At 44.3% G+C, this 27295-nt stretch overlaps 1 protein-coding gene across 1 annotated transcript in view; it reads right to left on the bottom strand.

The window, feature by feature from the left end:
* Positions 1–27295, bottom strand: part of LOC122795741 (putative pre-mRNA-splicing factor ATP-dependent RNA helicase DHX32) — a 787400-nt gene that overhangs the window by 295134 nt on the left and 464971 nt on the right. The window contains exon 6 of the mRNA XM_044064050.1: positions 22603–22758. Within this exon, the coding sequence (XP_043919985.1) occupies positions 22603–22758 (156 nt within the window). The remainder of the gene's footprint in view (positions 1–22602; positions 22759–27295) is intronic.

Raw genomic sequence — 27295 nt, 5'->3', positions numbered from 1 at the left:
AGCATTTCCTTTTGATTGATGTGAAGGTGCTTTTCTTTTTGGGACCATTTGCCCTGAATGCACCGATCTGTCATGTGCGCCCCCAGGCGTAGTCCGAGGCATCTGTTGTGATGACTTGATTTGCTTGAGGCTTGCTGAATGGGAGACCTGTGTTTGTTTGGCATGCTTGAGCCCACCACAGAAATTCCTTTTGAAGACATGGAATTAGTGGTATTATTGTTTCCAAACTGTGGCTGTGTTGAGACCATAGGTTTTTCAGGTACCATTGAAGTTTCCTCATATGCAACTTTGCACATGGGATTAGTAGGATGCAAGATGCCATGAATCCCAGAGCCTGCAGGATTTTCCTTGCAGTCAGCCTGGTGAAATTTGCTAGTTTTCTGAAGTATTGAGTTAGTTGCCCCTGCTTCTCTGGCGTGAGGTAGGCCATCTCGGTGCTTGTGTCCAAGTTGGCACCCAGGAAAATTATTTTCTGAGAGGGTATTAGCCTTGATTTCTTTTTGTTGACTGTGTATCCCAGAGAATTCAACAACATTATTACAAAAGCCAGATGTTTCAGAAGTATGGGCTTGCTGTCCGCTTGGATCAGGCAGTCATCCAAATATGGGTATATTTGTATCCCTTGAAGTCTGCAGTAGGCAATTACTGATGCCAGGCATTTCGTGAATACTCTGGGCGCAGTAGATAAGCCAAAGGGCAACGCAGAGAATTGATAATGGGTTGAACCTGCAAGAAACCTGAGGTATCTTCTGCAATTTTGTCTGATTGGGACATGCAGGTATGCCTCCTTGAGGTCCAATGTTACCAGCCAAGACTCCTTGCCCAGCATGGGAAGAAGCTGCTGTAATGTGAGCATCTTGAATTTTGGTACGAGTAAAAATGTGTTTAGGATGGATAGGTCCAATATAGGTCTCCAATCTTTTCCCTTCCTTGGTACCAGGAATAGTCTGGAATAAAAACCTTGACCTTGTTCGTGAGTAGGTACCTCTTGAATAGCTTTCATGTCCATGAGATCTGAAATTTGTCTTTGTGCCTCTGCCCTTTGATCGTGTGGCAGGTTTGGCATGCCTCTCATTTTTGGAAGGGTGTGAAAATGGAATCTGTAGCCTCTGTTTATAATGTCCAGGATCCATTTGTCTTTTGTGACAATATGCCAATTTTTTGAAAATAATGCCACTTTTCCGCCTAAGGGTGCTGCCATTTGAGCCTTGCTTGGCATGCAAAGGGGAAAGTCATTGGACTTGCTTTCTGATTGGCTGCGAACTATCCTCACCATCTCTTTGTGTAGGAGCTTGCCATTGTCTGCCCCTAAACGATCCTTGAGATTGCCCTCTGCCCCTCGGGCGCCTGTATCTACCTCTTTGGGGTCTGTCCGTGGCTGGAAAGGACCAATTTTTGGAAGGCCAATTTCTGCTGAAACGTGGAGGATGAACCTGTAGAAAATCTTTCACTGTTTGCATTGATTTAGCCTTTTCCTCCATTTTCTTTAATACCTCCTCAGCTTTAACACCAAATAATACATCCTTTTGAAGAGGGGCATCTAGTAATTTAGCTTTGACATGATCTGGTAAGGTTTGCTCCTTGAGCCAGGCATGTCTACGTATGACTGATCCTGTAACAGCAGCTCTACATGAGGCCTCTAGAGCATCAAAACCACATTGCAAGGTATGTTTACCCACTTTCTGCACTATGTATCAAATCCTGCAACTCCTTCAAGTCTGGTTGTTCAGGTTGTGACATTTTGCTTCTCAACTGTGATAACAGAAACTGTTTGTACTTTAGCATATGGAACTGGCAGTTTAATGCCCTCATGGTTAAGGTGGCCGAGGTGTATACCTTTTTTCCCCACCTTTCTAAGGATCTGGAATCTCTCTCGGAAGGTAATGGGTTTTTTGCAGTGGAGGCCTTAATTCCCTTGGGGCCCTGTGAGATAGTTTCTGGGTCAGCTGCATGACTTTTGTATAAAAATTGGTGTGAGTCAGGAACCCGGTAGTACCTGTCAGGCTTGACTGGGGCTGGAGGTAAAGAATCTGGGTTAAGGCAGGCCTCCGAGTACACATCATCTAGTATGTCTAAGACAGGAGGTATAGTCAGAGGCCTGTGCTAAGGTAGCAAGAGAAAATCCCTAAAGCCTTTTCTTGGAATCTGAGTACTCTTGACCTTCCCAGTGGAAGTGTTCCCTTAAGGTATGCAAGGTTTCCCCAAATGAGTAATCCTCTGGGGGGGAGACAGAGGGAATGGACTCCTCAGCATCAGAATCTACAAAAGGGGAGTAAAAATGTTCCTGTTCATCAGAGTGCTCTGAAATAATGGAGGCCTTGTCAGAGGAGGGGGATTCTTCCTCCACTCTGGGCCTTTTGTCTGGGGGGGGGGTTGAGAACCTCTGATAAGAGTAATCAAATCCTCAGCCATTTTAAGCATCTGTTTTTTAGGTATGGGGCCTGGAGAAGGGCCCTGTGGAGCTTGGCTCTTAGAATGCATGGCTGCTTCAGACTTAGTGAAAGCCTTGATAGAAAAAGAAGAGGAAGGTCTGAAGACACCTTGAGAGGAGACGGACCTGTCTACATTTTGAGATTCACCACCAAGAGTGGCTTCGGTATCTGTAGTCGGAGTGTGGGCCAAGGAGCCTGCGACCTCGGGCACAGAAGACACTGCCAATGAAGTGTCGTCAGTAGGCAGGGGCTGCGTAGGCACCTCACTGAGAACTGGACCACTTGTAGTCGGCTTTGGCGTGGTGTCGGTGGAGGCCGCGGACCGCGTGTGTCGGTCCTTATCTTTGCGTTTTTTAGACAAAACTGGAGTCGGAGTATCCGACGACATAATATAGTTAAATTTTTTGCCAAAATAGTGCTGGGTGAACTCTGCCTGACGCTTAATGGTGCGTTTGTTGAATGTAGCACAAAAACGACAGACCGAGACGTCGTGGTCTGGGCCTAAGCAAGGAATGCAGAGGGAATGAAAATCCTTATGCGGTATTTGCTTCCCACAAGAAATACAATTATTAACTTTGTCTGACATCGGTCTGAGGCAAGAAAAGCTTCCCCAACGGGGTACTTAGCTTTAAAGAAGACTTCGGTTGCAAAATTTTCGTAATTTCAGGAGCTGGCCGACCGGCACTTGCGAACTGCTTCTGCTTCGGGCACCGCGCGGCAAGAAAGACTGAAGAAAATGGTGTCAGCTGGTTCTTTTATACCCCTGGCGCTCTGACGTCAGGGAAGAAGCGACAACAACCGACACCGGACCTAGACTTTGGAATTCGGCCGACCGAGGACCCGCCTGACGGCAGGAGAACCCATCTGTTATGACTGCAGCTGTATGCAAGATAAACATCTAAGGTACAACAAATGGACACAGCAGTCACCTATCTGCGGTTGAGGCAAATTGTTCGCCTGCTGTGGTGGCAAAGGCTGCTTGCTTCACTTTTTTCTTTTTGTGGCTGAAAGATGGACCAACCATAGGACCAATAGTCTGTTCCATGGTCAAGCCGAAAATGGCGCCTCTTTCCTAAGGAAGACAAGCTGCAAATGCTGGTAAACACTACCAGTCTAGAAAAGTTACTTTCTTGAAGAAAAAGTACAGTTTTGTACCTACCATAAATGTAGATGTTAGAGTGCTCATACAGCTGCAGTCATAACAGATGGGTTATCCTGCCGTCAGGTGGGTCCTCAGTTGTCCGAATTCCAAAGTCTAGGTCCGGCTTCGGTTGTCGTCGCTTCTTCCCTGACGTCAGTGCGGCAGGGGTAAAAAAGAGGCAGCTGATGCCATTTTCTTCAGTTTTTCTTGCCCCAGATGTCAGGTGCCCCCAGAAGGAAGGCAAACATTTAGTTATGCAAAGATGCAATGCTGATAAATTAAAAACAGTAGTTGCAAGCAAATACACCATAAAAGAATACCCCAAAAAGGTTATATGAAAAGTGTTTGTCATAAGGCCTGTCCTAAGAGGGGATGGAGGGAGGGAAACTGGACTGCAGCTGTATGAACACTCTAACATCTACATTTATGGTAGGTACAAAACTGTACTATGTTCATCGTGCATACAGCTGCAGTCATAACAGATGGGTAGAATCCCAAAGCTAAGTAAGGGTGGTAGGCACTAAGTGGAACTAGGAGGGGCTAGGATGCCCTGCAGGACTGCTGTGGCAAAGCCCGCTCTAGATTTTGAGTATAGTGGGAGGTGATAGTGCTTGGAGAAAGTGTGCACTGAACTCCAGGTGGCTGCTTCCAAAATGTCCTTGGTAGGGAACCCCCTGAGGAAGGCTGCAGAGGTAGCTGTGGCTCTGGTGGAGTGGGTTCTGATGCTTGCAGGCACAGTTTTTCCATGAAATGAGTAACAAAAGCGTATGCAGTGGGCTATCCATTTTGAAATTGTCTGTTTTGGAAATAGCCTTTCCCTGAGCACCTACAGCATGGGACACAAAGAGTTGCTCAGATTTCCTGAATGGCTTTGTTCTGTCCAAGTAGTAACGAAGTTGTCTGTGAATGTCCAAGGAATGTAGTAGTCTTTCCCCTTTGTTTTGTGGATTAGGATAAAAGGTAGGTAAGTGGATAGTCTGATTTAAAGCTACACTGGATACAACTTTTGGCATAAAGGTAGGATTGGTTCGTAAGGAAACTCTGTCCTGATGGAAAATGATAAATGGTTGCACAGCCATGAGGGCCTGTAGCTCCGAAACCCTGCGTGCTGAGGTGATAGCCAGAAGAAAGGCTGTTTTCCATAACAAGTACTGTAACTCTGTTGAAGAAGCTGGCTCGAAGGGAGGAAGGGTCAGCTTTTCCAATACGTAGTTGAGGTCCCAAGCAGGGACTGGTGGTTTCCTTGGGGGTTTTAAATTCTTTGCCCCTCTGAGGAACTGCCTTAAGAGAGGGTGAGAGAATAATGGAGGATCTGTGTTGTATTGTGCAGAAATGGCTGAAGCGTGGATCTTGATGGAGGAGAATGAAAGTCCATTGTTTAACATCTCAGCTAGGTACTGTAAAATTTGAGGTATATTTATTACCCAAGGATTCTGTCCCTTTTCTTGATTCCAGGCACAAAATCGTTTCCATTTGGCGGAGTAAGTCTTTCTAGTAGAAGGTCTTCTGGCCTCCAAGATGACATCCTGCACCTCCTTGGAGAGGAGAAACTGTTGTGAAATCAAGGAATTCTCCATGCAGCTAGATTCAGAGTTTTGAGATGGCTGTGAAGGGTTTTGTAGTTGTGCTGGGACAACAGAAGAGGGACTAGAGGTAGGATCCATGGTGGGGAATGTGTCAGGCTCCTCAGGAGCGGATACCAGTGTTGTCTTGGCCAGTCTGGAGCGATGAGAATCATTTTCGGCCTCTGCTCTGGCTTTTAATAGAACTTTGGGCAGCAGAGGAAGAGGCGGGAAGGCATAGACTGTCAATGTTGCCCAATTGAAGGAAAGTGCGTCCACTTTCCAGGCCTGTGGATGATAGGTCCTTGAACAAAATTTTTTCAACTGGCAATTTCTGTGGGTAGCAAAGAGATCTATGTCTGGCTGTCCCCATGCCTGAGTTATCTTTGTGAAAAGTTGAGGATGCAACTTCCATTCGTGTGGATCTGTCATATTTCTGCTTAGGTTGTCTGCCAGTGTGTTTTCCTTCCCTGGCAGGAATTGTGCCTGCAGTTGAATTTGCAATTCCATTGCTGTGTTCCATAGGGTCATGGCTTGCCTGCACAGGGGGTATGAATGAGTTCGTATGAATGAGTTACCCCCTGTTTGTTTATGTACCACATCACTGTGGTGTTGTCTGTCCTTATCAATAGCTGGCCTGGATGCAGTAGGTCTTTGAAGGTCATAATAGCCTTTTGCACGGCCAGCATTTCCTTTTGGTTGATGTGAAGGTGCTTCTCTTTTTGGGTCCATTTTCCCTGAATGCACTGATCTGTCATGTGTGCTCCCCAGGCGTAGTCTGAGGCGTCTGTTGTGATGATTTGAGTTGCTTGAGGTACAGAGAAAGGAAGACCTGTGTTTCTTTGGCAAGCTTGAGTCCACCACAAAAATTCCTTTTGAAGGCATGGAATGAGTGGGATAATTGTTTCCAAGCTGTGGCTGTGTTGAGACCATAAGTTTTTCACGTACCATTGAAGTTTCCTCATATGCAGCTTTGCACATGGGATTAGTAGGATGCAAGATGCCATGAATCTCAGAGCCTACAGTATTTTCCTTGCAGTTAGCCAGGTGTAAGTTGCCATTTTTCTGAAGTATTGAGACAGTTGCCCTTGCTTGTCTGGCGTGAGGTAGGCCATCTGGGTGGTTGTATCCAAGCTGGCACCCAGGAAAATTATTTGTTGAGAGGGTATTAGTTTTGATTTCTTTTTGTTGACTGTGTATCCCAGGAAGTTCAACAGTTTTATTACAAACGCCAGGTGCTGCAGTAGTATGTCCTTGCTGTCCGCTTGGATCAGGCAGTCGTCCAGATATGGGTAGATTTGTATCCCTTGTAGTCTGCAGAAGGCGATTACTGATGCCAGGCATTTCATAAACACTCTGGGCGCAGTAGATATGCCAAAGGGCAATGCAGACAATTGGTAATGGGTTGAACCTGCAAGAAATCTGAGGTATCTTCTGCAATCTTGTCTGATAGGGACATGCAGGTATGCCTCCTTGAGGTCCAATGTTACCAGCCAAGACTCCTTGCCCAGCATGGGAAGAAGCTGCTGTAATGTGAGCATCTTGAATTTTGGCACCTGTAGATATGTGTTTAGGATGGATAGGTCTACGATAGGTCTCCAATCTTTGTCTTTCCTCGGTACCAGGAATAGTCTGGAATAAAACCCTTGACCTTGTTCATTTGCAGGTACCTCTTGAATTGCTTTCATGTCCATGAGAGCTGAAAAGTACAGTTTTGTACCTACCATAAATGTAGATGTTCGAGTGCTAATACAGCTGCAGTAATCACAGATGGGTTTTCTGCCGTCAGGCGGCTCCTCGGTCAGCCGAATTCCAAAGTCTAGGTCCGGCGTCGGTTGTTGTCGCTTTCTTTCCTGACGTCAGTGAGGCAGGGGTATACAAGACACAGCCGACGCCATTTTCTTCAGTCTTTCTTGCCCCAGATGTCAGGTGCCCCCAGAAGGAAGGCAATACATAAATTATAATTATATACATGAAATGCAATATAATCAAAAATCAGTAGTTGCAAGCAAATATACCATAGAAGGATAACCCAATCAGGTTGTATGAAGAGGGGTTAGGCCCTAGGCCTTTACCAAGAGGGGAAGGAGGGAGGGAAAACTGTACTGCAGCTGTATTAGCACTCGAACATCTACATTTATGGTTGGTACAAAACTGTACTGTGTTCATCGTGCATACAGCTGCAGTAATCACAGATGGGTAGAATCCCAAAGCTACGCACAGGGTGGTAGGCACTAGGTGGAACTGGGATGAGCCAGAATGCCCTGTAACACAGCAGTGGCAAAGCCTGCTCTAGTTTTGGAATATAAAGGCAGGTGGTAGTGTTTTGTGAAGGTATGCACAGAACTCCAAGTGGCTGCCTCCAAAATATCTTTGGTAGGAACTCCTCTGAGGAAGGCTGTAGAGGTAGCTGTGGCCCTGGTGGAGTGGGATCTGATGCCTGTAGGGACAGATTTTCCATGATAGGAGTAACAAAACCGTATGCAGTGGCCTATCCATTTTGAAATTGTCTGTTTGGTAACTGGCTTCCCTTGAGCTCCTACAGCATAGGACACAAAAGGTTGTTCTGATTTCCTGAAAGGCTTTGTTCTGTCCAAATAATAACGTAGCTGTCTATGGATGTCTAAGGAGTGTAGCAGCCTTTCCCCTTTGTTTTGAGGATTGGGGTAAAAGGTAGGTAAGTGTATGGCTTGATTTAAAGCTACCCTGGATACCACTTTAGGCATAAATGACGGGTTGGTTCGAAGGGAAACCCTGTCCTGATGGAAGATGAGAAAGGGCTGCACAGCCATGAGGGCTTGTAGTTCTGAAACCTTACGAGCTGAGGTAATGGCCAGAAGGAAAGCTGTTTTCCAGGACAAATATTGCAAATCTGTTGAGGCAGCTGGTTCAAAGGGAGGCAATGTTAATTTTTCTAGAATGTAATTAAGATCCCAGGCTGGAATTGGTTGTTTCCTTGGTGGTCTTATATTCTTAGCCCCTCTGAGGAACTGTCTTAAGAGTGGGTGAGAGCAAAACCGTTTCCATTTTGCGGAGTAAGCCTTTCTAGTAGATGGCCTTCTGGCCTCCAAAATGACATCCTGCACCTCTTTGGGGAGTAGAGTCTGTTGTGGTGTTAAGGAATTTTCCATGCAGCGAGATTAAGTGTTTTCAGCTGACTGTGAAGAGTTTTGTAGCTGTGCCAAGTCAGCAGAAGAGGCATTAGAGGTAGGGACCAGGGAGGAGTATGTGTTAGGCTCCTCAGGAGTGGGTACCAGTGTTGTCTTGGCCAGTCTGGAGCAATCAGTATCATCTTCGGTCTGTCTGCTCTTGCTTTCAAGAGCACCTTGGGCAGAAGAGGCTGAGGTGGGAAAGCGTAAACTGTCCATGCTGTCCAACTGAATGAAAGGGCGTCCACTCTCCAGGCCTTTGGATGAAAGGTCCTTGAACAAAACTTTTCCAACTGATGATTCCTGTGGGAGGCGAAGAGATCTATGTCTGGCCTCCCCCACGCTTGGATTGTTTTTGTAAACACTTGAGGATGCAACTTCCATTCGTGTGGATCTGTCATATTTCTGCTTAGATTGTCTGCCAGCGTGTTTTCCAAACCTGGCAAGTACTGTGCTTGAAGTTCGATTTGCCATTCCAGAGCCAAGTTCCAAAGTGTCATGGCTAGTCTGCACAGGGGGTATGAATGTGTTCCTCCTTGTTTGTTTATGTACCACATTACTGTGGTGTTGTCTGTTCTTATCAATAATTGTCCTGGATGCAGGAAGTCCTTGAAAGCTGTAATTGCATTTATCACTGCTAGCATTTCTTTTTGATTGATGTGAAGGTGCTTTTCCTTTTGGGACCATTTGCCCTGAATGCACCTGTCTGTCATGTGCGCCCCAGAGGCGTAATCTGAGGCGCCTGTTGTGATGACTTGATTTGCTTGAGGCTTGCAGAATGGGAGACCTGTGTTTGTTTGACATGCTTGGGCCCACCATAGAAATTCCTTTTGCAAACATGGAATTATTGGTATTATTGTTTCCAAACTGTGGCTGTGCTGAGACCAAAGGTTTTTAGGTACCATTGAAGTTTCCTCATATGCAACTTTGCACATGGGATTAAAAGAATGCAAGATGCCATGAAGCCCAGAGCCTGCAGGATTTTCCTTGCAGTAAGCCTGGTACAATTTGCTAGTATTTTGAAGTATTGAGTTAGTTGCCCCTGTTTTTCTGGCGTAAGATAGGCCATCTGGGTGTTTGTGTCCAAGTTGGCACCCAGGAAAGTTATTTTCTGAGATGGTGTTAGGCTGGATTTCTCTTTGTTGATTGTGTATCCCAGAGAATGCAGTAACAGTGTTACATAAGCCAGATGTTCCAGAAGTATGTGCTTGCTGTCCGCTTCGATCAGGCAGTCGTCCAAATAAGGGTAAATTTGTATCCCTTGAAGTCTGCAGTAGGCAATTACTGATGCCAGGCATTTCGTGAATACTCTGGGCGCAGTAGATAAGCCAAAGGGCAATGCAGAGAATTGATAGTGTATTGAACCTGCCAGAAATCTGAGGTATCTTCTGCAGCTTTGTCTGATTGGGACATGCAGGTATGCCTCCTTGAGGTCCAATGTTACCAGCCAAAACTCCTTGCCCAGCATGGGAAGAAGCTGCTGTAATGTGAGCATCTTGAATTTTGGTACGAGTAAGAATGTGTTTAGGATGGATAAGTCCAAAATGGGTCTCCAGTCGGATCCTTTCCTTGGTACCAGAAATAGCCTGGAGTAAAAACCTTGACCTTGCTCATGAATAGGTACCTCTTGAATAGCTTTCATGTCTATGAGCTTTGAAATTTGTAGTTGTGCCTCTGCCCTTTGATTTTGTGGCAGGTTTGGCATGCCTCTCATTTTTGGAAGAGTGTGAAAATGAAATCTGTAGCCTCTGTTTATAACGTCCAGGATCCATTTGTCTGTTGTGACAATATGCCAATTTCTTGTAAATAATGCCAGTTTTCCTCCCAAGGGTGCTGCCAGCTGAGACTTGCTTGGCATGGAAAGGAGGAAGTCATTGGGTTTGTTTCCTGTATTGTTGTGCACTGTCTTCACCACCTCTTGGTGCTGGAGTTTGCCATTGCCTGCCTCTATATGATCCTTGTGATTGTCCTCTGCCCCTTGTGCCTGTATCTACCTCTTTGGGGCTTGTCCATGGCTGGAAAGGACCAGTTTTTGAAGGCCAATTTCTGCTAAAACGTGGTGGTTGAACCTGTAGAAAAGCTTTGACAGTTTGCATAGATTTGGCTTTTTCTTCCATTTTCCGTAGTATCTCCTCAGCATTAGTACCAAATAACACATCCTTTTGTAAAGGAGCATCTAATAGTTTAGCTTTCACATGATCAGGCAAGATTTGTTCCCTGAGCCAGGCATGTCTACGAATGACTGATCCTGTAACAGCAGCTCTACTTGAGGCCTCTAGGGAATCATAGCCACATTGTAAGGTGTGTTTACCCACTTGTTCTGCACTATGCATCATATCCTGCAACTCCTTCAAGTCTGGTTGTTCAGGTTGAGACATTTTATTTCTTAATTGTGATAACAGAAACTGCTGATATTTAAGCATATGAAACTGACAATTTAAGGCCCTCATGGCTAGGGTGGCGGAGGTATATACCTTTTTCCCCACCTCTCTAAGGATCTTGACTCTCTTCGAAGGTAGTGGATTCTTAGCAATAGAGGCCTTCATTCCCTTGGGGCCTTGAGAAATGGTTTCAGGGTCAGCATTATGGCTTTTGTAAAGAAATTGGTGAGAGTTAGGAACTCTGTAGTACCTATCAGGCTTGACTGGGGCAGGAGGCAGGGAATCCGGATTAAGGCAAGCCTCCGAATAAACATCAAGTATGTCCAAGACAGGAGGTATCGCCAGAGGTCTGTGTTGAGGTAACAAAAGAAATTCCCTAAGTCTTTTCTTGGAATCAGAAAAGTCTTGGCCTTCCCAATGGAAGTGTTCCCTCAACGTGTGCAAGGTTTCCCCAAAAGAAAAATCCTCAGGAGGAGATACAGAAGGAATGGACTGCTCTGCATCAGAATCTTCAAAAGGGGAGTAAGAGTGTTCCTCTACATCAGAATGTTCTGAAAAAATGAAGCCCTGATCAGAAGAGGGAGAATCTTCCTCCACTCTGGGTCTCTTGTCTGGAGGGGGTTGGGAACCCCTGATAAGAGTAATTAAATCCTCAGCCATTTTAAGCATCTGCTTTTTTAGGCATGGGGCCTGGAGATGGGCCCTGTGCAACAGGCCTCTTGGTATGCTTGGCTGATTTGGACTTGGTAAAGGCCTTAATGGAGAAGGAAGATGAGGGTCTAAAGACACCATGGGTGGAAGTGGTCCTGTCCACATAAGGAGGCTCAACGCTTAGAGTGGCTTCGGTGGTTGTAGTCTGGGTCTGGGCCGAGGTACCTGCGGTCTCGGTTACAGAAGACACCGCCAAAGAAGTGTCGGTAGTCAGGGACTGCATAGGCGTCTCGCTGAGAACCGGACCACGTGTAGCCGGTTTTGGCGTGGTGTCGGTGGGGACTGCGGACCTCGCGTGTCGGTCCTTGTCCTTACGTTTTTTGGACAAAACGGTAGTCGGAGTCTCCGACGACATTTTATAATCAAAGGCTGTACCAAAAAAGTGTCGGGCGAACTCTTAATAGTGCGTTTATTGAAAGTAGCGCAAAAGCGACAGCCCGAGACGTCGTGGTCTGGGCCTAAACAAGGTATGCAGAGGGAGTGGAAATCCTTATGCGGTATTTGCTTCCCACAAGAAATACAATTGTTAACTTTTTCTGACATCGGTCTGAGGCAAGAAAAGTTTCCCCAACGGGGTACTTAGCTTTAATGAAGACTTCGGTTTCCAATTTTTCGTAAATTCAGGAGCTGGCTGACCGGCACTTGCGAACTGCTTCTGCTTCGGGCACCGCGCGGCAAAAAAGACTGAAGAAAATGGCGTCGGCTGTGTCTTGTATACCCCTGCCTCACTGACGTCAGGAAAAAAAGCGACAACAACCGACGCCGGACCTAGACTTTGGAATTCGGCCGACCGAGGACCTGCCTGACGGCAGAAAACCCATCTGTGATTACTGCAGCTGTATGCACGATGAACATCTTGTTTTTGTGCCTCTGCCCTTTGATTTTGTGGCAGGTTTGGCATGCCTCTCATTTTTGGAAGGGTGTGAAAGTGGAACCTGTAGCCTCTGTCTATAATGTCCAGAATCCATTTGTCTTTTGTAACAATATGCCAATTTTTTGAGAATAATGTCAATTTTCCGCCCAAAGGTGCTGCCATTAAAGCTTTGCTTGGCAGGTGTAGGGGGAAGTCATTGTGTCTGTTTTCTGAAAGACTGTGATCTATCTTCTCCATCTCTTGGGGTTGGTGCTTGCCACTGCCTGGCTCTGAAGGATCCTTGAGGTTGCCCTCTGCCCCTTGGGCGCCTGTATCTGCCCCTTTGAGGTCTGTCCGTGGCTGGAAAGGACCAATTTTTTGAAGGCCAGTTTGTGCTGAAACGTGGAGGCTGTACCTGCAGGAAATCTTTCACTGTTTGCATTGATTTCGCTTTTTCCTCCATTTTCTTTAGCACCTCCTCAGCTTTAACACCAAACAATACATCTTTTTGAAGAGGTGCATCTAATAATTTAGCTTTGACATGATCTGGTAAGGTTTGCTCTTTGAGCCAAGCATGCCTACGTATAACAGACCCCGTAACAGCAGCTCTACACGAGGCCTCTAAAGCATCAAAACCCCACTGCAAGGTATGTTTACCCACTTGCTTTGCACCATGCAACAAATCCTGCAACTCTTTTAAATCTGGTTGTTCTGGTTGTGTCATCTTGCTTTTCAGCTGAGTTATCAGAAACTGTTGATACTTTAACATATGGAACTGACAATTTAATGCCCTCATGGTTAAAGTGGCCGAGGTGTACACTTTTTTCCCCCACCTTTCTAAAGCTCTGGAATCTCTCTCTGAAGGTAATGGATTTTTAGCAGTAGAGGCCTTAATTCCCTTGGGACCCTGTGAAATTGTTTCTGGGTCAGCAGTATGGCTTTTATATAGGAACTGGTGAGAATCAGGAACCCGGTAATACCCGTCTGGTTTAACAGGAGTTGGAGGCAAAGAATCAGGATTAAGGCTGGCTTCTGTGTACACATCATCCAATATATATAAAACGGGAGGGATAGCCAGAGGCCTATGCTGGGGGAGCAGAAGAAATTCCCTGAGCCTTTTCTTGGAATCAGAGTAATCTTGGCCTTCCCAGTGAAAGTGTTCCCTCAATGTATGCAGGGTTCCCCCAAAAGAGAAGTCCTCGGGGGGGGGGGGGACCGAGGGAATAGACTCCTCTGCATCAGAGTCTTCGAATGGAGAATAGGCATAATCCTGGTCCTCAGATAGTTCTGAGGTAATAGAAGCTTGATCTGAGGAAGGGTAGTCTTCCTCTAATCTGGGCCTTTTGTCAGAGGGGGGATGAGAACCCCTGATAAGAGTAATCAAATCCTCAGCCATTTTAAGCATCTGTTTTTTAGGCATGGTGCCTTGAGAGGGGGTCTGAGGAACCAGTTTTTTTGGTTTTCATGGCTGCTTTAGATTTAGTGAAGGCTTTAATAGAGAAGGAGGAAGGCCTGAAGACCCCTTGAGAAATGGCAGGCCTGTCTAAATTCTGAGTTTCCCCGCCAGGAGTGGCGTCGGGATCTGTAGTAGGGATGGGGGCCGAGGAGCCTGCGACCTCGGGTACTGAAGACACCGGTAATACATTGTCATCGGTACTCAGGGGCTGCGTAGGCGCCTCGCTGAGTACCGGAGAACCGGTAGTCGGCCTTAGCGTGGTTTCAGTAGGTGGAGTGGACCTCGTATGTCGGTCCTTATCTCTGCGTTTTTTGCTCAAAACTGGAGTCGGAGTATCCGACGACATAATATAATTAAATTTTTTGCCAAAAAAGTGAAGGGCGAACTCCGTCCGATGCTTAATTGTGCGCTTATTGAATCTAGCACAAAAACGGCAGGCCGAGACGTTGTGGTCTGGGCCTAAGCAAGGTATACAAAAAGAGTGGAAATCCTTATGTGGTACTTGCTTCCCACATGAAATGCAATTATTAACTTTGTCTGACATCGCTCTGAGGCAAGAAAAGTTTCCCCAACGGGCTACTTAGCTTTCAAGAAGACTTCAGCTGAAATACTTTCGTAAATCTCAGGAGCTGGCCGACCGGCACTTGCGAACTGCTTCTGCTTCAGGCACCGCGCGGCAAGAAAGACTGGAGACAATGGCGTTGGCTGCCTCTTTTATACCCCTGCCGCACTGACGTCAGGGAAGAAGCGACGACAACCGACGCCGGACCTAGACTTTGGAATTCGGCCGACCGAGGACCCGCCTGACGGCAGGATAACCCATCTGTTATGACTGCAGCTGTATGTACGATGAACATCACACAATAAAAAGCAGTTAAAAAGCACTATGCCAGCCCAATAAAGTAAAATTAACACAATTTCTCCACAGAAAAAAATATTTTCAGCTATTTTATACCACTTTTAAACTGACAGGAAAAACGAGTGCTCCATTTAAAAGTATGTTACAGTCTCCTGACAGTGCATCAACACACAAAACTCCTTGCTTTTAAAATAATATTCCTGAACAGGAAAGTGATAAAACAGCAACACAAGTAAGAAAATTTAAGTTTTTTTCCTCAGAGGGAACTGCTCTGCCTAGCAAAGGGACAGCACAAGTCAACTGTCGATCCTCGAAAGCCTCGGCAGCAGTAAAGTTCTGAAGGGTTTCGCTCACAATCTTGTCTTTTAGTCAGCTCATCTTGAGCTGCCTGACAGTTTGGGAATGTAGAAGGTGCCCAGAAGCTTCGGAAGCTGGATGGCTGTCATATTCTTGGCAGGATATAACCCATACAGCTACTGCAACAATGATCAACATGATGGACATCTGTAGGAGCCAGGGCCAATTTTCTGGATCTTTCTACCTTTTTCACTGACTCTTATTATTTCTCTCTCTCTCTCTCTAGATTTTTCTCACTCTCCTGTCCCTGGGAGATTTAGTTTTATTCTGCTTCTTTGCAGGAGAAGACACCACTGAAGAAATCAAAGCTGAACTCCCCACTTGGCAGGGAGAAGGTCCATTTGGACTACTTTGTCCCTGACCATGAACTACTCTTAGGCCAAAAGAGAGACACTCCTCGCAGTGTCCAAGTGTGGCATCCCTAGACAATAAAAAGACATGGAATGAGGGCTGTGTGGAGGTCTTTTGTGGCCGCAAGCTGAAAACATATTAAAATCCGTGGCCTTGTCTGACATACTGGAAGAAAAAGTACAGTTTTGTACCTACCATAAATGTAGATGTTCGAGTGTACACCCTGCTGCAGTCATCACACTTGGGTTATCTTGTCATCAGGCGGTCCCGCAGTCGGCCTGAATTCCAAAGTTTTGGTCCTGCGTCGGTTGCTGTCGCTTCTTCCCTGACGTCAGTGCGCCAGGGGTATATATAATGCATCCAACGCCATTTTCTTCAGTTGTTCTTGTCCCAGATGTCAGGTGCCCCCCAAAAGGTGGTCAGTAATTAGTACCAATTTAAGAAATTTAGCACAAACACAACATCCCTCCAGCTATAAGCAAATACATCAGGAAGGTATTGTAAAGATTTAGCCAGTTAGATCAGAGGGGATGGAGGGAGGGTAACCTGGACTGCAGCAGGGTGTACACTCGAACATCTACATTTATGGTAGGTACAAAACTGTACTATGTTCATCGTGTTACCCTGCTGCAGTCATCACACTTGGGTAGAATCCCAAAGCGAAGGATGGGAGGAGGAGGAGTCAAAGAGGGTTAGAGGAGGCTAGAAGGCCCTGCAGAACTGCAGTGGCAAAGCCAGCTCTAGTCTTAGAGTAAAGTGGTAAGTGGTAGTGTTTGGTGAAGGTGTGTACTGAACTCCAAGTTGCAGCTTCCAAAATCTCCTTGGTTGGGACCCCCCTGAGGAAGGCTGTAGATGTAGCTGTTGCCCTGGTAGAGTGGGGCCTTATGGTAGCAGGAACTGGTTTTCCATGATGGGTATAGCAAAAACGAATGGAATGTCCTATCCATTTGGAAATGGTTTGTTTTGATATAGCCTTCCCTTGAGAAGCTGTAGCATAGGATACAAAGAGCTGGTCAGATTTTCTGAAAACCTTAGTTTTATCCAAGTAGTAACGAAGTTGCCTGTGAATGTCCAAGGAATGCAGGAGTCTTTCTCCTTTGTTCTGTGGATTTGGAAAGAAGGTGGGTAAGTGGATGGTTTGATTTAAAGCCACACTGGATACCACCTTAGGCATGAAGGAAGGATTAGTTCATAGAGAAACTCTGTCTTGATGGAAAATAAGGAAAGGTTCCACTGCCATTAGTGCCTGCAGCTCTGATACTCTTCTGGCTGAAGTTATTGCTAGCAGCAGGGCAGTCTTCCATAATATAAACTTTAGATCAGCAGAGAAAGCTGGTTCAAAGGGAGGTAGCGTAAGTTTTTCCAGAACAAAATTGAGGTCCCATGTTGGTGTAGGTGCTCTCCTGGGGGGCCTAATGTTTTTTGCCCCTCTGAGGAACTGCCTTAGAAGTGGATGTGAAAATAAGGGTGGATCCGTGTTGATAGCTGATGGGTGGATTTTAATGGAAGAAAAAGAAAGTCCTTTGTGCAACATCTCAGTTAAATACTGTAGAATCTGAGGCATGTGAGGCTGAAGGGTATTTTGGCCTTTAGCTTGGTTCCAGGCGCAAAACCTTTCCCATTTGTCCGAGTAGGCCTTCCTGGTGCTGCGCCTCCTAGCTTCCAGAATAACATCCATAACTGCTTGAGGAAGAGGAGCTGGCTGGATACTTAGGTGATTTGCCATGCAGCCAAATTTAAGGTTTTGAGCTGGCTGTGTAGAATCTGATTGTTTTGCTGTGTGAGCAAATGGGCAATTTGTGGTAAAATCCAAGGTGGGCCCTGGGCCATATTCCTTAATAGTGGGTACCAGTGCTGGCGTGGCCAGTCTGGGGCTATGAGTATCAGTCGTGGTCTCTCCTTTCTGACTTTCAGAAGCACCTTTGTGAGAAGAGGCAATGGAGGGAAGGCATATACTGTCAGGTTTTTCCAACTGAATGAGAGTGCGTCCACTTTCCAAGCTTGATGGTGAAGTGTCCTTGTACAAAATTTTGTTAGCTGATAGTTTTGGGGGCTGGCAAACAGGTCTATGTCTGGGAGGCCCCATTTTTGAGTTATCATTGCAAATACTTGTGGATCCAGTTCCACTCGTGGGGATCCAAGATGTTTCTGCTGAGGTCGTCTGCCAATGTGTTCTTTTTTCCTGGCAGGAATTGAGCTTGTAACTGAACTTGGTAAGCCAGTGCTGTGTTCCACAAGGTCACTGCTTGCCTGCATAGAGGGTAGGAGTGTGCACCCCCTTGTTTGTTTATGCACCACATTACTGTGGTGTTGTCCGTCCTTATTGTAAGTTGTCCTGGATGTAATAGGTTCTTGAAGGCTGTCAGAGCATTCTGTACAGCTAGCATCTCTTTTTGATTGATGTGCAGATTCCTTTGATCTGCAGTCCATATGCCTTGAACGCACTGTCCTGCCATGTGTGCCCCCCAGGCGTAGTCTGATGCATCTGTTGTCAGAGTTTGCCTGGCTGGGGGCAAGGTGAAAGGCTGACCATTGTTGAGGTGACATGCCTGTGACCACCATAGAAACTCTTGTTGAAGGCAGGGAATGAGAGATATCATTGTGTCCAAGCTGTGGCTGTGTTGAGAACATACGCTTTTTAGGTACCACTGTAATTTCCTCATATGCAGCTTTGCAAATGGTATTAGTAGTATGCAAGATGCCATGAAGCCCAAGGCCTGCAGAATTTTTCTTGCAGGTAGTTGGGTCTTTGTTGCCATTGTTTTGAAATATTGAGTCAGTTGTAGTTGTTTGTCTGGCGTCAGATAAGCCTTCTGGGCCGTTGTATTCAAGCTGGCACCCAGGAATGTCATATTTTGTGAGGGTACTAGTTTTGATTTCTTTTCGTTTACTGTGTACCCCAGGCAACTTAGAAGATGTTTTACAAAAGCCAGATGTTGTAAGAGGATGTCCTTGCTTTCTGCTTCGATGAGGCAGTCGTTCAGGTATGGGTATATTTGAATTCCTCTTTGTCTGCAGTATGCAATTACTGGTGCCAGGCATTTTGTGAAGACCCTGGGCGCAGTGGATAAGCCAAAGGGCAGTGCAGAGAATTGGTAATGAGTTGAACCTGCAATGAAACGGAGGTATCTTCTGCAACTTTGTCTTATAGGGACATGCAGGTATGCCTCCTTGAGGTCCAACGTTACTAGCCATGCTTTCTTGCCCAACATAGGAAGAAGCTGCTGTAGTGTTAGCATCTTGAATTTGGGTGCTTGTAAGAAGGTGTTTAGAATTGAAAGGTCCAGAATTGGTCTCCAGGCACTGTCCTTTCGGGGGACTAGAAAGAGTCTTGAGTAAAATCCTTGGCCTTGCTCCCGTGTAGGTACCAGTTGAATGGCTCTCATGTCCATGAGAGCTGTAATTTGTTTTTGTGCCTCTGCCCATTGATTTTGTGGCAGGTTTGGCATTCCTCTTTTCATTGGCAAGGTGTGGAAATGGAATCTGTATCCTCGTGAAATTATGTCTAGGACCCATTTGTCCTTTGTGACGATGTGCCAGTTGTCTGAAAAAAGTGCTAGTTTTCCTCCCAAGGGAGCTGCCAAGAGAGTGTTGCTTGGCCATATGAGGTGCAAGTCATTGAGTTTGCCTTCTAGTAGTTTGGGGCCTGTCATCTCCTCCCTTCTGTGTTGCAGTGCCCCATTGTCGAGGTTTGTATTGGGCTTGTGGTTGCCCTCTGCCTCTTGGGCGTATGTATTTACCCCTGTGGTCTGTCAGTAGCTGGAAAGGACCAATTTTTTTTGGCCAATTTCTGCTGAAGCGAGGGGGCTGTACCTGTAGAAAATCTTAGACTGTCTGCATAGATTTTGCCTTATCCTCCATTTTCTTTAAGACTTCTTCTGCTTTAACTCCAAATAGGACATCCTGCTGTAAGGGAGCATCTGGAAGCTTTGCTTTAACATGATCAGGCAGAGTTTGTTCCTTTAACCAAGCATGCCCAAGTATAACAGACCCAGTGACAGCTGCTCTGCAGGAAGCCTCTAAAGAATCAAACCCACATTGTAAAGTATGTTTGCCCACCTGTTCGGTTGCATGCAACAGATCCTGCATTTCTTTCAATTCAGACTGTTGAGGGAGTGTGCTCATTTTTTGTCTTAACTGAGACATTAGAAATTGCTGATATTTTAGCATGTGAAATTGACAATTTAGTGCTCTCATAGCTAGAGTGGCTGAGATGTAAACCTTTTTCCCCCACCTGTCTAGTGCTCTGGAGTCCCTTTCAGAGGGTACAGGATTTTTTGCCATAGAAGCCTTAGTCCCTTTGGGACCCTGGGAGATAGTCTCTGGATCAGCAACATGGCTTTTATAAAGGAATTTGTGGGAGTCAGGCACTCTATAATATCTGTCTGGTTTGGCTGGAGCAGGAGGCAGAGAATCTGGATTCAAACTAGATTCTAAGTAAACATCATCCACAATGTCTAAAACTGGGGGGATGGCAAGAGGTCTGTGCTGGGGGAGTAAAAGAAACTCTCTGAGCCTTTTCTTTGAGTCAGAGTAGTCCTGACCTTCCCAGTGGAAATGTTCCCTCATGGTGTGTAAAGTTTCCCCAAAGGAGTAGTCTTCAGGAGGAGAAGCTGAGGGAATAGAATCCTCAGCATCAGAATCTTCATAAGGGGAGAAGGAGTAATCTTGGTCCTCAGAGGAGCCTGAGGAAATAGACACTTGATCAGAGGAGGCATAATCTTCCTCTTGTCTAGGCCTTTTGTCGGGGGGGGGGGGGGGGTTGGGTACCCCTGATTAAAGAGATCAAATCTTCCGCCATTTTAAGCATCTGTTTCTTAGGCATGGGGCCTTGAACTGGAGACTGAAGTGCAGTCTTTTTTGGTTTAATAGGAGTCTTAAGCTTAGGATACGTTTTTATGGTGAGCATAGTCGGTCTGAAGACGCCTTCAGAAACCGAAGGTGTTTCTGCAGCACCGACATCTCTTTCTGCAGTGTCGTCAGTAGGGGCTAAACAAAATGGCTGCGTCGGCCTAGCACTCTCCGCCAAAGGCTCCAAAGCGGTTTCGGGTTCCAAATCTGCGGTAGCCAGGGGCTGCGTAGGAGCCTCACTGAAAACCGGTGAACCAGAGACCGGCCCAGCCGAGGCCTCGGAGTCTGGCTTGGGTCTAGGCTGCCTGTCCTTATCCTTGCGTTTTTTGTGCACGCCGGTAGTCGGTTGCTCCGACGGCATTGTGTAGTTAAATTTTCTACCGAAGTAGTGTCGTGCGAAATCAAAGCATCTTTTTATAGTACGCTTATTGAATCTAGCACAAAAGCGACAACCAGTGACATCGTGGTCTAGGTCTAGGCAAGGTATACAGTAAGAATGAAAATCCTTATGAGGTATTTGCTTCCCACAAGAAATACAATTGTTAACTTTTTCTAACATCGGTCTGAGGCAAGAAAAGTTTCCCCAACGGGGTACTTAGCTTTATTGAAGACTTTGGATCTGAAATTCGACTTCGAAAATCTCAGGAGTTGGCCGACCGGCACTTGCGAACTGCTTCTGCTTCGGGCACCGCGTGGCAAGAAAGACTGAAGAAAATGGCGTCGGATGCATTATATATACCCCTGGCGCATTGACGTCAGGGAAAAAGCGACAGCAACCGACGCCGGACCAAGACTTTGGAATTCAGGCCGACTGCGGGACCGCCTGACGACAAGATAACCCAAGTGTGATGACTGCAGCAGGGTAACATGATGAACATCTAAAGTTAGCAACTAAGTCAAAAAAATCCAACAGTTACCCACAATAACCATCTTACTATCTCTGAAAAATAACACCAATTAATAAACTAGGAAATTAATTCTAAGTGCAAAAGGAGTGTTTTTTTTTTTTTTTTTTTAAGTGAAGGAAATATGTAACAGAATATTACGGAGCTAGTGAATTATAATATAAACAGTAATCACTATTAGAAAAAATAAAAATACCACATCGCCTGACTAGACAGAGCCCTGGAAAAACAAATCCTTCAAGAACAAGCTGCAAATGACATAAGGTATTTAGGGGAACAGAGAGAATTATGGGTAGCAGCACAGTCAGAGCCCTAGATCCAAAGCTTCTGAAAAGCACAGATAGCAGATCCAGCTGGATCTGATAACCCAAAGGTTGAATCTGATGACAACAGACAACATCGGATCCATTAGTTATGGCATATGCAGATGATTTAATTAAAATTGCTAAAAACATTAAGATAGTAGAAGTGGTGAAAAAAATGGAAAAATGGCAAAGAATGTTGGTTTAAGGAATAATGGGGAAAACAGTAAAGGTTCTGGGGTGATAACAAGGAAAGCAGGGCATGTTCTAATAGAAGAGAATTTAAGGTATGATCAAGTTTTTTGGTTCTGTGTTACTATTTCCAAAGGAATTAGCGAGTACATTAGTACGCATTGTGTTTAATACTGTCTGGAGTTCAATACTGAATCCAACTAAGAGGGGAGTGATATACAATAAAAAAGAGATGGGGAACACTGGTCATAAGTCTACTATTTAAGTTATGTTTTTATGCACTGGTTTTAACATACAATGAATCACTGGATGCAAGTTTTACTGCTGAAGTTTAGTAAACTGTTCCTGTGTGCTTGTTTTTTTCTGCTGCTTCTCTGTTGGCTTTTACAACTGTGGCATATACTACTTGCTTTTGAGCTCAATTTCTGCAGTTTTGGTTCTGACATAAAAACAGAAAAATAGATAAAATGGTAAATACTGCACGAAACAGCAGATGTTTAAACTGCGAAAATATCCAACTTCGCAAAAGAAGAGGAGGCAGGATAATCCTTTCTGTCTACAATGACATCTCATATTATTACTGATGATAAGATACACAGGTGCCAAGAAAACACTCAAAATTTCCTCTGGCAAAGGGTACACAGACATTAATACTGGTTATACTAAAATGGCCTTAAAGAGTAAATGATGGTGACTGAAGGCAACACACTAGTTTCACTAATGTTTGCTACTTCAGATAACTCACATTTACATAGTAAGCCTTTTTCAAAAGTGCTGTACACTCGACTTTCTGCACAGCACTGTTTTACTTTTGTCTGAAGAACAGCTCTTGTCATTTAAGCATGCGATGCTAGAGGCTAAACAAGACCAAAGAAACGTGGTCTTCATTATCAGTTCAGTAAAATCTGATAATACAATACTTACTGTCTTATACAAATCAATTTAAAATCTAAAGTAGCAAAAAATATTCACCATCCCAAACTATGACGTTCTGCAATAGTCACAAGCTGAAAAATGAGAATACTTACTGAGGCCTCCTACTGCACTTCCACAAGAACTCAAAAACTATTTCCAATTTTAGTCTCCACTGCATTACTTACCTGGTCTATCCAAGAAGTCGCATTGTCCCATATCAGCTATATCCAGTCTTTTGAGCAAAAGGACAAGATGGCTAAGATTTGCTTCAGACACTCGTGGAGGACAGTAATCTGGCATTTCTTGATAAAAGGCTTCAGAATACAAACGAAAGCACATACCTAAAAAATTAAAACACACGTTTTACTTATACTCAAAGTTTGTCTGCAGTTTACTGCATGAAGCCAAACATGGGCAATTGTACAAAAGGTTGTTACAAAAGATTTATCATAAAATTAAAGACATGCCTTTGTCAGTGATGCCTGTAGTGCACTGGTAGTACTACATCAGGATGCAGTGGAGTAAGGGGATGAGAGTAGGAGATGGTTTGCAAAAACACCACATCATGCATAATGGGCTACAACACTCATATATTTTTCAATACCCCAGACAGAAAAGTAATAGGCAATTCAGCAAAGAAAATGAAAAACTGGAACAGTTAAATGCATTTGAAAGAAGGGAGATGGGGCTCCATCAATAATTCTCCAGTTCCTGACACTGAAAAGTAATAGGCAGTTGATCAGAAAAAAAATCTATTTATTTATTTTATTTATTTTCAGTTAACCGGAGAAGTCCACTGGGCCACGAGGAGTCTGTTTTCAGTGGACGCCCGGGAAGAAAAGCTCCATATAACAGTTACATAGAAATAGAATATACAATCAGTTCTAGATAGTATATAACGTACAATATAACAACATACAATAAATTCACAGAGAAAATATGGCATACAATACGATAATCAGACATTCTTGATACAGACCGATGGTGGTTATATGTGAAATAAATTTTTTTTTAGGTGAAGTAGATGAAAGTCAGAGTAGATGAAAGTAGAAGTAGTTGTTGCAGAGAGGGTGGGGGATTAATAGCTGAGGGGGAAATTAAGTTGGGGAGTGGTGTGTGCAATCACATTACTTTTAAAACTACACGCAGAGGAAGTGCTTGCAAACTCTTTTGCATTCTAACTACAGGATGCACTGCAATGGAGCAATATATTCAACTGCGTTTTTCCCTTTGCATTATCAGCTGGGCTCACGTTAAACCAGATTTAGTGGCTCTGTAGCACTTATATTGCTTCTGAAACCAATATAATGTTGATTTTTTTACCATGTGCCCATCTCACACCGGTAACTCTTTATGCCATGGCATTATTTGTCAATGGCTTAATTAACAGCATGACTCATCAACATGATGGGCAACATATGGCATTGTGTGAAAAACATGAATTTTGACTCTGGCGTAAATAAGCCATTGCTTATTTCTTATGCAAAATCAGTACAACATTACTTCATACTAAGCCAAGGTGCAATAAAAGGAGAGTGATTATGGTTGAAAAAGCCTCCAGCAGCAGGACACAGAGGACAAATGTGTTATTTCTAATTATGGACAAATAAAGTGAACTATTCATGTTGTGCTTATTCAGTCATTACATCTCACTACCAGTTGTTAGGAAACAGTGCTTCTATATCTTAGGTCCCCAAGCTAATCATCTTATTAGTGAGCATGTGTGTGTCATTAATAATACAGCTTCCAGATGCTGAATTTTATTGGTGCCCAATGATGTATTGTGTCAGAGGGAATGAATACAGCAAACGATTGTGGAAAGACCAGCATAACGGGGCAATGTTTTTCACAATACCACTACACTAAATGAGATTTATAACCATATAAAATATTCATGCTTCCTACAACTGGCAAGTAATTCTCTCTCTGCTGGGTATCAGAGAAAAGCACTGTCAAACTATCACACTACAACGCTTAATGTTGCTCCCCAAGAACACTTTTTTGCAGTAACATTTTTATTATTAAAAAAAAAACATTAACTAAGAATCAAAAATATCAGACCTCCTATATCCACAACAAACACTGTACAAAATGACATTCTCAAGAATGGAAAACAAAGTGAAATATTTCTCAAGGATGTGTGCATGTAAAAATTCTCTCATTAATGACACCAGAAAAATAGTGCATGTCAAAGCATGGAGACCATAGTGCTGTATGCTGCTCTCTTGTGATTATCTTTTAACAAGTATGCATTTGTGCAGCAGAACTAATACAACCTCCAGATGTGTACTTTACTGGCTCCTGATGTTGAACTCTGCACAGAATGATTTAATACTTCACCCATGCAAAGACAAACATAAAAAGAAAACTGGTATTAACTGGTTTTGCATACTTCAAAGAACAAAAAAGCAATATAGAGCAATCTGCATTTAATTAAAAAAAATCTGCTTTTACTAAAATACCTCAGGACTAAAGTAATTCAGCCTCTAGGTGTTGAACTATGTGTGTGAATGAATGAATGAATACATCCATTCAACCATGGGAAAAAAAAGTATTGAGGGACTGTCAATGGGGCTGGAATTTTTGCTCAAGGTAATGCTGCAGCAAATTATTAATTTAGCCAGCAGTTTCAGCTTGATAAAGAGTGACCACTGCACTGTTTCATGGAAATCTGCAGAGAGAAAGTACAGTTCTGTAAGCAAACTTCTCAAAATTGTAGATGTTTAAAAAATGAAAACTAGAGAAGAAAAGAATGCCCACCATTCTAAATGATAATATTCTGCAATACTCACAAGCTGCGCAACATCCTTTACAAAAAAATGGTGCAGTAAACTTCACTATGTGGGATATACTCTACTAAGGATAAAACAGCCAGACAGCTTCCAAAGCTTTCAGGGCACCTCAAACACCCCAAACCTTTAGTTACCTTGAGATGAGTTGACAAAGTCAGGTTAGGATACCAAGCCCTTCAGAACTTTCATGTCAACAGCGACAGAAAGGCTAAATCCTTGGCAAGGACAATGCTATGAAAATAAAAATAATGATCGTCACCTTGGAAATGCAAACAAATAAATATAAGGGTGTGGAGGAAGGGATGGCTACTATAACGGTGATCATTTGAACATTTACTGCTGTGGGAAGTTTACTTACACAACTATACTGTATTCTTCATATGGATCACTGCTTTGGTAGCCTTAGCTACAAGGGTAGATTACCACAGCTTAGACAAACTGAGAGGAGGAAGGATGAGGGCCCAGGATCCCCATAAGAATCATTCTAGCAAAGTCTGCTCTATCCTTGAAAAGGCATCTAGTTTACAGTGCTTTGTAAAAGGGTGCATAGAGGACCAAGTTGCTGCCTCTAGAATATTTATAAAATCTAACTCTTTTCCAAAAAGCCACAGAAGAAACTAAGGTCCCTGTACAGTGAGCCATGATCCTGAAAGGAACAGCCTTGCTGTGGTGGGTATAGCAAAAGGTAATAGCACGAAACAACCACTTGGAAACAGTCTGCTTTGGCAAGGGTTGTCCTTTTTTTCTTACCTTCATACGAAATGAGCAACTCAGAGTTCAAGATTTTGTTCTGTCAAGACAGACATACAAGGTTTGAAGTATCCTTTTCTCCCTCATTTTTTGGTTCTGGAAAGCCATGGAGTTGGAACAATTTGGCTAAACGAAAACTCAGATACCACTTCAGGCATATATGAAGGATTAGTACTTAAGGAAATCCTGTCTTCATGGAAAAGAAGACAAAGTTGACCCATTACAAGGGCTTGCAACTCAAGATACTTTTCTTGCAGAGGCCAGGGCAATTAGTAAAACTAAATTCCATGTTAAGGACCCCATGTCAACTGAAAAAGCCAGTTCAAATGCAGCAAGAGTTAGTTTTTGTAACACTGAATTTAGAGCCCATAGTGGAGCTACCGGTTTTCTAGAAGACTTGCAGAGTAACATCCCTTTCAAAAGCATTTTCACACGAGATTGCATTGAAAGAGGGTGTTCCATGGGCAGACATGCAAAAATGGCTAATAACTGAATCTTGATGGAGAAAGTACAGTTGTGTACACTTACCATAAATGTATTCACTGTTGCAGTCATCACCTGTGGGTAATCCCTGCTGTGGTAGTCCTCGGCCGGCCCGAATACTAGAGTCAATGTTTTTCTGCGTCGGCTGCAGTCACCTGTAGTCTGTGCTATAAAGCAAGGCAGCGAACGTCATTACATCAGTTTTTCTTGCCCTAACCCATCAGAAGCACAAGGAAAAAAGGTAAAGTGGTCCTGGTGGCTAAAAGCCACCATGGGAAGCTTATGTCCCCCTAGGGGAAGAGGATATAAGGGGGATGGAGGGAGGGAAACCAGGACTGCAACAGTGAATACACTCGAATATCTACATTTATGCTAAGTGTACACAACTGTACTATGTTCCTCGTGTTTCACTGTTGCAGTCATCACCTGGGGGAGGATTCCCAAAGCTGAGGAGAGGGGTGGAAGGATAGGTTAGAGCCCTAGGCATGGGTCAGTAAGCCCTGCAGAACTGCAGAGGCAAACCCTGCCCTAGACTTAGAAAAAAAAGAGGTATGTGGTAATGCTTTGTAAAGGTATGGACAGAGGTCCAGGTGGCATCCTCCATGATGTCCCTGGTGGGGACTCCTCTGAGGAAGGCTGTGGAACTGGAGGCTGCCCTAGTGGAATGGGTACGAACAGACTTGGGGGGGGGGGGGTTCCCATGTAGTGTGTAGAAAAAATGGATGTATTTGGAAATGATTTGCTTGGAAATGGGCTTCCCCTCTGCCCCTGGGGTAAAGCTGACAAGCAGCTGGTCTGTTTTTCTGAAGGGTTTAGTATGGTCCAGATAGTATCTGAGCTGTCTGTGCATGTC

Source organism: Protopterus annectens, chromosome 2.part2 (genome assembly GCF_019279795.1).
Source record: "Protopterus annectens isolate FY-2018-M chromosome 2.part2, PAN1.0, whole genome shotgun sequence".
NCBI classification, from domain to species: Eukaryota; Metazoa; Chordata; order Ceratodontiformes; family Protopteridae; genus Protopterus; species Protopterus annectens.
This window is presented reverse-complemented; position numbering and strand designations above follow the sequence as displayed.